Source organism: Pristiophorus japonicus, chromosome 19 (assembly GCF_044704955.1).
Source record: "Pristiophorus japonicus isolate sPriJap1 chromosome 19, sPriJap1.hap1, whole genome shotgun sequence".
In the NCBI taxonomy this organism is placed as follows: Eukaryota; Metazoa; Chordata; class Chondrichthyes; family Pristiophoridae; genus Pristiophorus; species Pristiophorus japonicus.
Genome location: NC_091995.1, coordinates 2740537 through 2756392, shown reverse-complemented (window position 1 = coordinate 2756392; position 15856 = coordinate 2740537). Strand labels below are relative to the sequence as shown.

At 46.2% G+C, this 15856-nt stretch overlaps 1 protein-coding gene across 1 annotated transcript; it reads left to right on the top strand.

Annotated features, from left to right (window-relative positions):
• The first annotated feature begins 1143 nt into the window (after window positions 1–1143).
• On the top strand, window positions 1144–12132 carry LOC139229624 (zinc-binding protein A33-like). The gene is made up of 6 exons (XM_070861134.1): window positions 1144–1567; window positions 1648–1743; window positions 2185–2418; window positions 6444–6466; window positions 6555–6670; window positions 10305–12132. Exons 1-6 carry the CDS (start codon window positions 1151–1153, stop codon window positions 10850–10852), a joined length of 1434 nt encoding a protein of 477 aa, XP_070717235.1. The 5' UTR covers window positions 1144–1150; the 3' UTR covers window positions 10853–12132.
• The last annotated feature ends 3724 nt before the right edge of the window (window positions 12133–15856 follow it).

Genomic DNA, 15856 nt, shown 5'->3' with positions numbered 1-15856 from the left:
ATTAGTGGCTCAGTGGGCAGCACTCTCACACGGTGTGTCAGAGGTTTGTGGGTTTAAGGCCGACTCCAGGGACTTAAACACAAAAATCGAGGCTTGGCACTCCAGTGCAGTACGAAGGGAACGCCGCACTGTCGGAGGTATCGTCTTTTGCAGGAGACGTTAAACCGAGGCCCCTTCTGCTCTTTCAGGTGGATTGAAAGGATCCCATGGCACTATTTCGAAGAAGATCAGTGGAGTTATCCCCAGTGTCCTGGCTAATATTTATCCCTCAATCAGCAGAAGTAAAAACAGATTATCTGGTCATTATCACATTGCTGGTTGTGGGAACTTGCTGTGCGCAAATTGCCTGCTGCGTTTCCCTCATGACAACAGTGACTACGATTCAAAAGTACATCATTGGTTGAAACGCGCTTTGAGAAGTCCAGTAGTCGTGAAAGGCGCTATATAAATTCTAGACTTTCTTTCATTCTCTGTTTAACATTGTCTATAGATCCACAATTTACTGATTAAACCTAAATACTGACTGATACTGTCCTGTGAGCGGATTGTTTCATTTTCCATCAACAGAATGTAACATTGAACAGCGAACATACGAAAAAACCAAACAGAAGAGTTCATCGGGTCTCCCCAGACTGTCCCATACAGTTGTGCTGCCTTCATGTGTCGTCACAGAGACACTCCAAACCCCCAGAGAGTCACATAATCTCCTGGGGGTGGGTAGAATCTGAAAAATTCCTCTCCGGCTCCTTTAGGTCATGTAAAGTAACCTAGGAGATCACACTGTCTCTAGCCATCAGTGTAGCTATCTCTGGTCCCAGGCCATCTCCTCCCCACCCAGAAACAGGACCAACTCTCTCCTGAAGGAATCCCGTCAATCATCGCCCACCGTCAGCGGGAACCCCTGGATCCACAGGTCCAGTGTTCTCTGGGAAGAGATGAAGCGCTTAACGTCCAATTGGGAAATCTCCACACACACAACGCTCAATCTTTTCCCTCGTGTATTCTAATGTAGGCGTTTACCTCTGAGCATTGGTAAACATCTCAGTGCTGAACAGGTCGGGCAGGTTTGTGCCGAAACTCGCTCTGGCTCCTCCCTTTAAACAAACATTGAAACTGAAAGCGGATTAAATCAGGAAGTGCTGAGAGAAAAATGGCATCTGGATGGCAGTCGGAGAGTTTGACCGAGGAGGCAATTTGTCCCATTTGTCTGGATTTCTTCACCGACCCAGTAATGCTGGAGTGTGGGCACAATTTCTGCCGCTCCTGTATCACACTGTGTTGGGATAAGGAGACAAACTGCTGCCCGGAATGTAGAGAGGAGTTTCAGGAAATAAACTTCAGGGATAATCGGGCCTTGGCGAATCTAGCCGAGAAAGCTCGAAAAATAACTGTGAATACCAAAGATAGAGACAGTAAACATCTCTGTGAGGAACATCAGGAAGAACTGACGCTGTTTTGTGAAACTGACAAGAAACTGATCTGTGTGAAGTGTCTGGTCGCGACAGAGGGCCCGGGGCACAAGTCCCACAACTTCGTGGGACTGACGGAGGCTGTACAGATGTACAGGGTAACATGGAGGGTAGAATCTCTGGCAACATTTAAACATCTTATGTTTAAACTTTACTCTAATTTAATTTCTAATTGCAGGATAAACTGAAATCATCCCTGGAATCGGCTACAAAGAGAAAGGATTCGGCTCTGGACACCGCACGGCGGCAGGAACAGCAGATTTCCGGAGTTAGGGTAAGAAACTGGACAGATTCGATGCAGCAAGAATGTTCCCGATGTTGGGCAAGTCCAGAACCAGGGGTCAGAGTCTAAGGATAAGGGATATAGGACCGAGATGAGGAGAAACTTTTACACCCAGAGAGTGGTGCACCTGTGGAATTCTCTCCCACAGAAAATTGTTGAGTCCAGTTGTTGGATATAGTCAGGAGGGATTTAGATGTGGCTCTTACGGCTAAGGGCGTCAGCGGGTATAGAGAGGAGGTGGGAGTGTTCTGAAGTTGCATGATCAGCCAATGAACATATTCAATGGCGGTGCAGGCTCGAAGGGCCGAATGGCCTGCTCCTGCACCTATTTTCTATGTTCCTATGTCTCCCTGTGCTGATTTTCTGGGATCTCGGTTAGTTTTGTTCCCTTTTTCACGGTACATGAATTATGTTTCACATTTCATTTGGTAGGAACAGTCGAGCATTCTGCAGACCCACATAGCATCAGAGTTCGCTAAAATTCACCAGATTCTCAGTGATAAAGAGCAGCAATGGATCAGAGATCTCAGGGAACAAGAGGGGAATATTCTAAAATCAATGGATGAAAACCTCAGTGGAATCCAACAGAAGTTAAATGGTATTAATCGAGAGATATCCGAGTTACAGAGACAGATGGAGGAGCAAGACACAATCTCATTTCTGAAGGTAATACCTTGTTTTATTTAAATACATTCGGTGAGATCATCTGAAACACAACATCATGTATGCTGACCTCACCCAGCTCACCTCGCAACCCCGGCAATGTTCCAGATGTGTCACGGTGCTTGTCCGATATCCAGAAGTGGAAGAATAGCAATTTCTTCCAATTAAATATTGGGATAGTCGAAGCCATTTTCTTTGGTCCCCGCCACAAATTCCGTTCCCTCGACACCAACTCCACCCCTCTCCTCGGCCACTGTCTGAGGCTGATTGAGGCTGTTCACAACCTTGGTGTCTTATTTGACCCCGATATGGGATTCCTACCACATATCCATGCCATCATCAACACCACTTATTTCCACCTCTGTAACATCTCCCGTCTCATCCCCTGCCTCATCATCAGCTGCTGAAACCCTCATCTATGCTTTTGCTACCTATGGACTTGACTAGTCCATTGCTCTCCAGGCTGGCCTCCGATTTTACACCCTCCATAAACTTGGGCTGATGCAGAACTCAGAGGCACATTTCCTAACTTACACCAAGTCCCGTCCAGCCATCACCCCTGTGCTCGCTGGCGCAAACTGTCTCCTGGTTAAGAAACATCTCAATTTTGACATTCTCATTCTTGTTTTCAACTCAATCCGTGGCCTCTCCCCTCCCTATCTCTGCAACCTCCTCCAGGTAAACAACCCACCAAGATATCTGTGCTCCTCCAATTCTGGATTCTTTGCACATCCTAAATTTTGTAACAAGTAGTGTAAGCGGTTTTGATTTTAGCCCAATTGCTAGATGGATGGTTCGAATCGCCTTACAAACGTTCTAGACCCGGGAATTATTATTCAGAGTGTAAATGAAATGAGTCATGGTCAGTGATGGACCATATGTATTGGGCTGATGGCTCTGAATCTGGGCATCTCTCTCAGTCTTTGTGTTGGGAAAGACCTGGCTCCTCTTTGTCTGAACAGGCTAGTGGGTTCATTGTTCTGCTTTCCTTCGGAGATGCAAGTGAGAAGTGCTTTTGCATGTTAGAGTGGCTTTGTCAGTGGCCCCCCTTCCTGGCCGACAGCTCTTTTGTCAATATTCATGGCCCCCTTCCTTTAGCTGGGACTGGTGGGCAAACCCGTTCTGGATGACTGACAGTTCTTTTGTCACAGCTAACTGCCATGTGGTCTCTAGAGTTTTAACAACACCAGCTTTTTCACTGATCGGCACAGGGTGATCCCACCACAGGGAAAATACCCTCAGAAAAGCCCATAAAGTCCACGAAATATTCTCGACTGAGTCCATTCTTTAAACCGAAACTTTGTGATCTCTTCAGTAGCTCCATTGTTTGTTTCTACATACCTTGTCTCACTTAAATAAGACTATGATATATCGTGTTGCCCCATAAATTGATTTTTTCTTTCTTTATATTTACATTTCCTGATTCCAGGCAGCATCCGAGACCATCTGTGCTGTCTCCGCATTCAACCCAGATTAGCGTCCCTCTGGTGTGGAGCCTAATACTGCATCATTGCCTGTTTATTTTATATGCTATATCCCTTGTGACACAACCTGTTATGGTGATAGATTTTGATGAGGAAAGACAGGAGGAGGCTCGAGTGGAGCATAAACGCCAGCATGGACTGGTTGGCCCGAATGGCCTATTTCAGTGTCGTATATCCTATTTAATCCTATGTAACCTGGTATCCTATTAGGTTTTGTTAAACAGCCTTATCAACCCGTGGAGCTGCCTTTAATGCTCTGTGAACCTATACCCCCAAATCCTTCTGCTCTTCTAACGCACTGAGCCAACATCCATTCGGTGTAGGATTCCTGCTGTTACTTCCCCTGTCTCAGCTCACACTTACTGGCAGATAATTCTGTCCAAAAATAATTTAGCCCATTCACACATGTTCTTATTAACTTCTTTTGGTCTTGTATCAAATTAATTCTATCCCCAGAGCGAAACACTGTGGGGCCCCACTGCCCACCTCTAATCACCCTGAAAACCCACCATTAAATGCTATTCTCTGATTTTATCCTAAGTAATTTGTTATCCAATTTGCTATCCTCCCCGAATTCCATATCCCACGAGCTTCTCTAGTCATCGCCTGTGAGGTACCTTATCAAGGCTTTCCTAAACTCCATGTACACTGCATTCAATGTATTGTCCCATCAACCACGTGTATTATATTCTCAAACATATCTATGAAGTATTTCCAACAAGATCATCTCATTTGAAATCTGAGCTTTAATTTAAATAGGCTTCTTGCTTCATTATTTTTCCATGGACCTCAAAAACTACTAGGAATTGCATTCTGTTTTAACAGAATACATTTATTCTACATTGTTCGAATCACTTTTTAAAACATCCCATTTTTGATATTCATTTCTGTGTATCTATCTTTCTTCTATTGCCTCAAGCTAGTTAGCTCGCTACTCGTTTTACTGAAATCTGCCTCACTGCAGTCTCATTTTCTTCCGACCGTTTACATTTCATTTCGATCTTAATAAGTTGTGCCGAAACAGTTTGATCATATACCTGATCATTACTTACGACCAGACCAGGCACCCGAAGGCACCAAAGTGACACTCAATGCCCTGAATCCAAGCGGTGTGAGATCCCCAGGGAGAAGCGCCCATCACGGTGCTACATGCACAGCGTAACTCCGGGTTGTGGGAGGTCCGGTTCAATAATTGCTATGGAAGTTCTTCCATCTCTCAGTTAGTTTGTGTAGAAAGCAGAATCGATCACATAAGAACATAAGAAATAGGAACTGGAGTAGGCCATACGGCCAGTCGAGCTTGCCCCTCAGTCAGCAGTCCTGAAGTTACATATAAACCTATGAACAATGAATAATGACGGGAAGGCAAAGAGCACCCAGCACAACCAGTCCACCCCACACAACTGCGACACCCCTTGCACCGAAACATTCTACACTCCACCCCAGCCAGAGCCATGTGATCTCCTGAGAGAGGCAAAAACCAGATAAAAATCCAGGCCAATTGAGGAACAAAGCTTGAAAATTCCTCTCCGTCCCATCCAGGCGATCGAAACTAGTCCAGGAGATTACCCGTGTCGTATTCGATGCCCTGCATGACTTACGATCGTATCTGCGCCAGCCAACAAAAGGTTATCCAGTCTAATCCCACTTACCAGCTCTAAGTCAGTAACCATGGAGGCTACAGCCCTTTAAGTGCCCATCCAATCACCTTTTAAATGTGATGAGGATTCCTGTTCCACCACCCTTCCAGGCAGTGAGTTCCAGAACCCCACAACCCTCTGGGTCAAGAAGCCCCCCCCCAGCCCCCTTAATTCCTCTCTGAACCTACCACCAACCACCTTAAAACTATGCCCCCTCGTAATTGAGCCCTCCACCAAGGGAAATAGGCCCTTGCTAGCCACTATATCCAGGATCCTCACAATGTTGTACACCTCAATGTCCCTTCTCAGCATCCTCTGTTCCAATCTTACGTTTAGGTATTTTACAGCCTTCTGGACTCAACATCGAGTTCAACAATTTCAGAACATAACCTCTGCCCATATTTTGTTCTCTTCCCTCCTTTTTTTTTTACAAACCACCCTCCCCTCTTTTACTGTTATTGTTTCTCTCTTTCCCAAGGCAGCTGGAAGTTATTCCACCATTCACACACCATCTCGGCTCATATTTTGTTTCCTAACTTGCGCCATTATCAGCTCAATTTGGCGATCATCCCTGTTGTCTCTAAAATTACTCCTGTCTTCCAGAATATCACAGACCTTCACTTTTGTTCTGTCCTGCCCTCCCCCTTTCAGTGCCCCTCCATTTACTTAACAATCTGTTTCTTTTCGGAGGTTTCCAATTCTGACGAAGGATCACAGACACAAAACATTTACTCTGTTTCGCTCCACAGATGCTGCCTGACTCATAGAGATTTCGAGCATTTTCTGTTTTTATTTATGAACTATTTCTCACTTGGTGCCATATGTAGCGTATGACACTGAATTCTGAAATTTTGCCCCCAGACCCTCCCTGTGAACTCAGGTCTGTGTTTCTGTTTTATTTCAGGAGGCAGCTTCCCGGATGAGAAGGTATGAGGTTCACTTTACTGAATTGTTATTTCATCTGTTAAAGGAATGCACTGCGAGAATTCTGTATTTGAATGTTTCATATTTTCAGAATCAGTGAAGAGCATAATCTCCTTTCATTGGATGGCCAAAATCTGCCGCTGGGAATATTCAAAGGGCCCGGTCAATACATAGCGTGGAAAGAAATGATAGAGAACATCAGCCCAGGTAAAACGTTTTCAGCACCCCAATTTCAGACTTCGTAAAAATCTCGTTGAGTGAATACATCAAAATAATGAAACACAGCTTCAGTGTTTGTGAAATTAAGAACAAAAATATTATGTAATAATCTGCAAAAGGAGATTGAAACTGGTTTGTGAAATCAGTGTAACTGTTTGTGACCTATATCAGATCCAGGAGTGCTGGTTCAATACAGAAGCAGTGTATGGTATTGACGACACAGAACAATGTTCTCACCCTTCAGACTGACGGTGACTGCAGCGTCAGTAAAATAGCCAGATTGCTCATCACAAAACAGGTTCAAGATATAACAGAATCCATGATTCCTCCTCGCCCGGCAACACGTCCCACCCCCCATCCCACGGAACTCCTCCGACTTTGAGGGGCTCATCGAGGAGGCGTGGGAGATTGGAGGGAGGCCTAGAAAAGGTCCGTGAGTCGGAGTAGTAGGAGTTCATCGAGGAAACGCGGGAGATCGGAGGGAGGCCTATAAAAGGCCCATCAGTCTGAGTGGCGGGAGTTCATCGACCAGGCGGAGGAGATCGGAGGGAGGCCTATAAAAGGCCCATCAGTCTGAGCGGCGGGAGTTCATCGACCAGGCGGAGGAGATCGGAGGCAGGCCTATAAAAGGCCCATCAGTCTGAGCGGTGGGAGTTCATCGACCAGGCGGAGGAGATCGGAGGGAGGCCTATAAAAGGCCCATCAGTCACAGTCGGGGAGCGGGAGTCGAGGAGGAGCCAGCTGGTACACCTGTAGCAGGGTGAGAAGGCAAAAAAGGACGGAGAAAGAAATCGAAGGGTGACGTCACAGCCAAGGGGGTAAGTGATTGGCTAGTGATTGGTGAGTAGCTTTTCTTCTTTTTCTTTTCCTTTATCAGTAGGTAACCTTTATCATTGTTGCCGAATTAAATAAAGTTAATCTCAGGGTTAAGTGATGGCAGGAAAGCTCGGACACGTGTCATGCTCCTCCTGTGCTATGTGGGAACTCAGGGATGCTTCCAGAGTCCCTGATACTACATGTGCAGGAAGTATATCCTGCTGCAGCACCTGACAGACCACATTGCGGCACTGGAGCTGTGCATGGATTCAGTCTGGAGCATCCGCGATGTTGAGGATGTCGTGAATAACACGTTGAGTGAGTTCGACACACCGGACCTAAAGTTTACACAGCCAGATAGGGAATAGGTGATCAGCAGGAAGAGCAGTGGAAGGAAGGTAGTGCAGGGGCCCCCTGTGGTCATTCCCCACCAAAACAGATACACCGTTTTGGGGACTGTTGGGGGGATGAATCATCAGGTGAGGGCAGCAGCAGCCAAGTTCATGGCACCGTGGGTGGCTCTGCTGCACAGGATGGCAGGAAATAGAGTGGAAGAGCTATAGTGGTAGGGGATTCTTTTGGAAGGGAAATAGATAGACGTTTCTACGGCCAAAATTGAGACTCCAGGATGGTATGATGCCTCCCTGGTGCAAGGGTCAAGGATGTCTTGGAGCAGCTGCTGGACATTTTGGAGGGTTAGGGTGAACAGCCAGTTATCGGGGTGGATATAGGTACCAACGTTATAGGTAAAAAATGGGATGAGGTCCTACAAGCTGAATTTAGGGAGCTAGGAGTTAAATTATAAAGTAGGACCTCAAAAGTAGTAATCTCAGGATTGCTACCAATGCCACATGCTAGTCAGAGAAGGAATTGCAGGATAGCTAAGATGAATACGTGGCTTGAGGAGTGGTGCAGAAAGGAGGGATTCAAATTCCTGGGACATTGGAACCGGTTCTGGGGGAGGTGGGACCGGTACAAACCGGACAGTTTGCACCTGGGCAGGACCAGACCCAATGTCCTTGGGGGAGTGTTTGCTAGTGCTGTTGGGGAAGTGTTAAACTAATATGGCAGGGGGATGACAACCTATGCAGGGAGACAGAGGGAAGTAGAATGGGGGCAGAAGCAAAAGATAGAAAGAAGAAAAGTAAAAGTAGAGGGCAGAGAAACCCAAGGCAAAAATCAAAAAGGGCCACATATGGCAAAATTCTAAATGGGCAAAGTGTGTTAAAAATGCAAGGCTGAAGGCTCTGTGCCTCAATGTGAGGAGTATTTGTAATAAGGTGAATGAATTAACTGCGCAGGCAGCAATTAACGAGTATGATATAATTGGCATCACGAAGACATGGCTCCAGGGTGACCAGAGCTGGGAACTCAACATAAAAACATAGAAACAGGGAAAATAGGTGCAGGAGTAGGCCATTCGGCCTTTCGAGCCTGCACCACCTTTCAATAAGATCATGGCTGATATTTCACCTCAAGACCCCTTTCCTGCTTTCTCTCAATGCCCCTTGATCGCTTTAGTCATAAGCGCCATATCTAACTCCCTCTTAAATATATCCAATGAACTGACATCAACAACTCCAGCCCCCATCCCATATCACCAATCCGACTTTGAGAGGTTCCATCCCACTACACCCTCCCCGCAACCTGTTCCCTCTCGAGGTCAGCCGCCATCTTCCCGGTGCCATATGTTGCCACTTTGTTTCGGTAACAATGCTTTGATGGCCCAGCCTGATGATTTATTTTTACAAAGTATATACAGCACAGAAACAGGCCATTCAGTCCAAGCCGGTGTTTATGCTCCACACGAGCCTCCTCCCACCCCTCTTCATCTACCCATATCAGCCTATCCTTCTGTCCCTTCCTCCCTCATGTGTTAATCTAGCTTCCCCTTAAATGCTTCTGTGCTATTTGCCTGAACTGCTCCGCATGGTAGTGAGTTCCACATTCTCACCTCTCTCTGGATAAAGAGGTTTCTCCTGAATCCCCTGTTAGATTTATTACTTAATTTTATGTTTTTATGGTGTCTAGTTTTTGTCTCCTCACAAATGGAACCGTCTTCTCTACCTCTACCCTATCAGACCCTTTCATAATATTAACGACCTCTATCATTTCACCCCTCAGTTTTCCCATTTCTAGAGCCGATTCAATCTTTCCTGATAATTATAGCCTCTCACCTTTTTGTACTCGTTCCTTGTAAATCTATTTTGCACTTCCTACAATGCCTCTATATCCTTATTATAAAATGAAAACCTGTAATATAAAATAGTGCTATATCTTTGTGCATTTATTTGAATGCGCGTCTTGCAATCCTTGAGTTTCATCCTCTCTGAATTTGATTAGTTTATCATTAACTTGTCTTTTCTGTCTTAAATATAATTGCATCTTATTTGATCTATTTTTCTCTGTCATGTTCAGCTGGCCAGACGTGCTGATCAATACTGAGACAAAGTAATTTTTCAATAATATGCAGAAAGCTGAGGATTAGAAGAAGGAATGTCACTCAGAGTTTGATTCTGTCACATCAATAAATTATCGGTGAATTTTTCGCGGGATCAGTGGGAAAAATAGCATTTGTTTCAGTGGGTCAAAGGTCTCCAGACGTCATCAGACCCGCTGCCTGCAATTGGCCGGCAAGCCCGCTGGGCGGGGCTTAACAGGTGTAATCAGGGAAGTAATTTCAGACAGCGGGCTGGAGCCAGCAGCGAGTCCGGGACCTGTCACCGACATCGCCCGCCACCGACCCGCCGAGACAGCGGAAATCGCGGCTTAAATCACTGACTGTGTTATTTTAACTTCCCCCCAGCTCCAGCCTCTCTGACTCTGGATCCGAACACAGCGAGTCCCTGGCTCATCCTGTCTGAGGGCCGGACCCGTGTGAGACACGGGAATAAACAGCAGCCGCTCCCTGACAATCCGGAGAGGTTTGATCTCTGGCCCTTTGTCCTGGGATCGGAGGGATTCACATCAGGGAGACACTACTGGGAGGTGGAGGTGGGGAACAAGTCACAATGGGGTCTGGGAGTGACCCGAGAGTCTGCCGGGAGGAAAGGGCCACTCACCCCGAGCCCAGAGACTGGATACTGGATTGTGTGGCTGGATCCCGGAAGTGACTATTTTGCCCGCACCTCCCCCTCACAGACCCCCCTCACCCCGATTGTGAAGCCCCGGAAGATCGGGGTGTACCTGGACTATGAGGGCGGACAGGTGTCATTTTACAATGCGGACAACATGTCCCATCTCCACACTTTCACCCACACTTTCACTGAGAGAATCTTTCCCATCTTCAGTCCGGGATGGTATGACGGGAAAAACTCCGCACCGCTGATAATCTGCGGGGTTAAAGGTCACTAACATTAATGGGTCTGTTTCCATCATTTTCCCTCCAATTCCAGTTTCTGACTCCATTCACTCCCCGGGTGTGTTTGTGTGATGAACATTTCCAATTGTATCTCAGTCTGTAATCAGTGTTTGACTGTAACCCCAGCAGGGCCGGGTCACTGAATAACCCTCCCATCCTCACCCTGCAACATATCACCCCCGCCCAACCTGTACTGGGATAGAGTCTCTCCCTCCAGGGCCCACAGCCTGGCATTCCTCTGGAGATATTACCCGGATCGACATTTAACTTTATTCCCTGTGACCTTCCTTTGGCTGCGGTTTTAGCGGAAACGTCCACCCACTGAATATAAACAGCTCAGCGCCTTCATTAAGGAGCAGAGAGTGTGGGGTGTTGGTGCAATCTGTGCAGCACTCACTGGGGAACATCACAAACTGGGCCCCGTTCCCAATCCGGGGAGAGGTCATTCTGAGTGGGCAAAGTCAGGATATCAATTGGGGGAGGAGCGCATCTTGAGGCGGAAACCGGGCGGATGTAAAGCCGGGCTGAATGGAGCTGGTGTGGAACGGGGAAATGAGGGGAGCAGGATCGGCAGGGCGAGCGATTGGGGTTAGGGATGTGGCTGCTGCCGATCGGAATCTGAAAATATAATCTTCCGTCTTGAAGCAGAATGGCGAGCCGTTGACCAGAAATTCCTGGCTTTGCGGGCAACGCCTGAGTTGCGCTCCAGCTGCAGCAAGCGAGTCTGGAACAGTCACTGATTCAAAGACCCAAAATAGACTCGATACTTGCCTTTCACCCTTTCCCCTGTGCTATTGCTGTCCTCTCTGGCCTGGGGACCACCCATTGTCCCTGCCAACATGTGATCGTTGCTGGATCTTCTCTGCTCTGATAATGTTGTATATTGACCACCCACTGGCTGATACCAGATGTTAGTTTTGTGCGGAATTTGATGAAACAAAAATGCGCAAGTATGTGTCATAGTATTTAGATCGTGTTTCAAGTAATATCGTGATCTTCAGAAAAAAACAGTGCCAATTCCAAAGAAAGCATCGCCGACAGTGCATCGCCCTCTCAATGCAGCACTGTGATGCGGTGCTCAAGTCTCTGGAGTGGGACGTGAACCCACAACCTTCTGCCTCAGAGGCGAAATTGTTGCCCATTGAGCCACGGCTCACAACTGTTGAGTATTTTGCTTTAAAACAATTAACTCGCTATCTGATTGTTATTGATGGAAAATGGAAGAGAATTGTGAAGGAGATTGTTTTGCAGAATCTTAATAAAAATGATATGAAAAGGAACACTTTTCTACCTGTCTCCTGCTTTTCCTGAGTCACATGGAAACCTAAATAAGTCAGAAACCAGTAGACAGCTGCTTGGGTTGGTCTCGGATACCTGGTTAATTTCAAAGCTCTAAGTGGGAAAGGGCCGAATGATTCTTGACGCTGTCAGTCCGCAGTCAGGTTTGCTATAATTTGTCACCATCTCCAATATTGTTCTATTATGCAACAGCCGCGAAGGTAGAAGGGGATTTTGGTGGCCCTCAGTCCTTTTCGGCTTGTGGTTCCTATGTCCATTTGTTTGCATCGGGCTAAACTGATTATACCGGTCTCTAAGCGAGTTTGCCTCCCCAGGTCCCTGGTTTTAAGGCAGGACTACTTGCATTGTACAATACTGGGAACCGCTGCAGGCATCTCTGGCAGAACCGAGCGCCTGCTGTAACTGAGCAGACAACAGCATCACCACGTGGCAGAATTGGGAAACAAAAACACATTTTTAAACCTTGAGGAGTTCCTCTGTACGCTTCTCCGTCCGTCCGTCCATCTCTTGTTTTTAATTCACTCATGTGATGCGGGCATCGCTAATTGCCCCTTGAGAAGGTAGTGGATAGCACGTTCTTGAACCGCTGAGATAGTTGGACAGGTGACTAAATGCTTGCTCAAAGTGATAGGTTTTAAGGAGCATCTCAAAGGTGCTCCCACAGTGCTGTTAGTGAGGGAGTTCCAGGGTTTGGACCCAGCGATGAAGGAACGCCCGATTTATTTACACATCAGGATGGTGTGTAACTTGGAGGGGAACTTGGAGGTGATGGAGTTACAATGCACCTGCTGCCCTTGTCCTAGGTGGTAAATATCTCGGGTTTGGGAGGTACTGCCGAAGAAGCCTTGGCGAGTTGCTGCAGTGCGTCTTGTAGATGGTACACAGTGCAGCCACGATACAGCGGTGATGGAGGGAGTGAATGTACAATGTGGTGGATGGGATGCCAATCAAGCGAGATGCTTTGTCCTGATCGGTGTTGAGATTCCTTTACGAACAAAAGAACGAAAGAAATAGGAGCAGGTGTCGGCCATTTCGCCCCTCGAGCCTGCTCCGCAATTTAATAAGATCATGGCTAATCTGATCACGGACTCAGCTCCACTTCCCTGCCCGCTCCCCATAACCCTTTACTCCATTATCGCTCAAAGATCTGTCGGTCCCCACCTTAAATATATTCAATGACTCAGTTTCCACAGCTTTCTGGAGCAGATAATTCCACAGATTCACGACCCTCTGAGAGAAGAAATTTCTCCTCATCTTAGTTTTAAGTGGCCGGACCCTTATTCTAAGACTATATCCCATTGCTTTAGTTTCCATTATGAATGGGAATATCCTCTCTGCATCCACCTTGTCGAGCCCCCTTATTATCTTATAAGTTTCAATAATATCACCTCTCATTCTTCTGAACTTCAATGTGTATAGGCCCAACCTAATCAACATATCCTCATAAGTCAACTCCCTCATCTCTGGAATCAGTCTAGTGAACCTTCTCTGAACGGCATATAATGCAAGCATATCGGCCCTTCAATGCAGAGATCAAAACTGTAAGCAGTATTCCAGATGTGGCCTCACCAATAACCTGTTGAGTTGTAGCAGGACATCCGTGCTTTTATACTCTATCCGCCTTGCAATAAAGGCCAACATTCCATTCGCCTTCCTGATTACTTACTGTGTTAGTTCACTTCTTGAATGTTGTTGGACCGACACTGATCCAGGCAGGTGGAGAGTATTCCATGAACTGTATCCCAGGCTGTTAAGAGAAGCAACAGTGGAAAAGGCAGAAGGTCTGACTGCCATTTTTCAGTTTTCTCTGACAACAGCTGTGCTGCCAGAGGACTGGAGGACTGCAAACGGTGTACCTTTGTTTCAAAAGGGAGAAAGTGATAGACAGAGTAATTACAGGCCAGTCAGCCTAATCTCAGTGGTGGAAAAATTAGAGGAAATATTCCTCAGGGACAGAATAAATCTTAATTTGGAAAGACATGGATTAACCAAGCATCGACTTGTTAAGGGAAAGTCGTGTCTGACTAACTTGATTGAAATTTTCGAGGAGGTATCTGGGACAGTCGAAGAGGCAGTGCATATAATGTAGTGTATATGGATTTTAGCAAAGCTTATGATAAGGTCCCACATGGCAGGCTGGTCACGGAAAGTAAACACCCATAGGATCCAAAGCAAAGTGGCAAGTTGGAACCAAAATTGGCCCAGAGTCAGGAAGCTATATCCAGTGGGATTCTGCAAGTCTCAGTGCTGGGTCCCTTGCTTTCCATGGTATATATCAATGATTATACTTGAATGTTGGGGTTATGATTAAAACGTTTAGGGATGGCACTGCGTGGTTGAAAATGAAGAAAGCGGCAGACAGCAGGAAGATATCAATGAACTGGTCAGGTGGGCAGATCAGCGTCAAATTGAATACAATTAGATTAAGTGTGAGGTGATGTATTTGGGGAGATCTAACAAGGCAAGAGAGTACATATTAAATTGTATGACAATGAAAAGTAGAGGAATGAATGGACCTTGGAGTGCAGTTCCACAGGTCACTGAAGGAAGCAAGCCAGGTAGATAAGGGGGTTAAGAAGGCCTGTGTAATACTTGCTTTTAATACGTGATGCATGGAATACAAGAGCAAGGACTTTATGCTTAAAATATATCAAATACTGGTTAGGCCGCAGCTGGAATATTGTTTGCAGTTCCGGTCACCACATTATAGGTAAGATGTGATTGCACTGGAACGGGTGCAGAGAAGATTTCCAAGAATGCTGCATGGATTGGAGAATTCTACTTATGAGGAAAGATTGGAGATGCTTGGTCTGTTTTCTTTGGAACAGAGGAGGCTGAGTGTAGACCTGATTGAGGTTTATGAAATCATGTGGTGCCGAACTAGAGTGGGAAGGAAGAAATTGTTTCCCTTGGCAGAGGGGTCAACAACCAGGGGGCATAGATTTAAAGTAATTGGAAGGAGGTAGATGAGGGGAAATATCTCGACGCAGAGGGAGTTGGGGTCTGGAACTCACTGCCTGAAAGGATGGAAGAGGCAGAAAGCCTCACCCTATTTAAAAAGTACTTGGGTGTGTAGTAAGCTACAAAGCTACGGACCACGAGCTGGAAAGTTCTTATTCGGCATGCACGGACACGATGGGACCAAATGGCCTCTTTCTGTGCTGTAAATTTATATGATTCTATGCTGCGATACTGAAGTGTCTGGAGTGGGATATGAACCCACAATCTTCTGACACAAAGGCGAGAGTACCCCCCCACTGAGCCACGGCTGGCACTTGTCATGCACCTTGCTTTAATGCAACAATTAACTCGCTATCTGATTGTTATGAAAGCAAAATGTAAGAGAATTGTAAAGGAGCTTACATTGCAGCTTCATTATGAAAACGGATGTAGAAGCAACATTATACAATCTGTCTCCTGCTCTTGCTGAGTAAATTGGAAAGCTAAATAAGTCACAAATCAGTGGACAGCCGCTTGGGTTGATCTCTGTTACCTGTTTAATTTCAAGGCTCCAAGTGGCAAAGGGCCGAATCATTCTTGACGCTGTCAGTCCGCAGACAGGTTTGCTATGATTTGTCACCATCCCCAATATTGATCTATTATGTGACTGCCGCGATTGTACCAGGGGAACTTGGTGGACCTCCGTCCTTTTCGGCTTGGAATTCCTATGTCCCTTTGTTTGCATCCGGATAAACTGA

Excerpts from the sequence above, each read along its gene's own strand:
- LOC139229624 (XM_070861134.1), top strand. The coding sequence starts at position 1,151 with ATGGCATCTGGATGGCAGTCGGAGAGTTTGACCGAGGAGGCAATTTGT. Across the intron at positions 1,744-2,184 it reads AGCAGATTTCCGGAGTTAGG|GAACAGTCGAGCATTCTGCA; the intron begins GTAAGAAACTGG and ends TTCATTTGGTAG. Across the intron at positions 6,671-10,304 it reads GATAGAGAACATCAGCCCAG|CTCCAGCCTCTCTGACTCTG; the intron begins GTAAAACGTTTT and ends ACTTCCCCCCAG.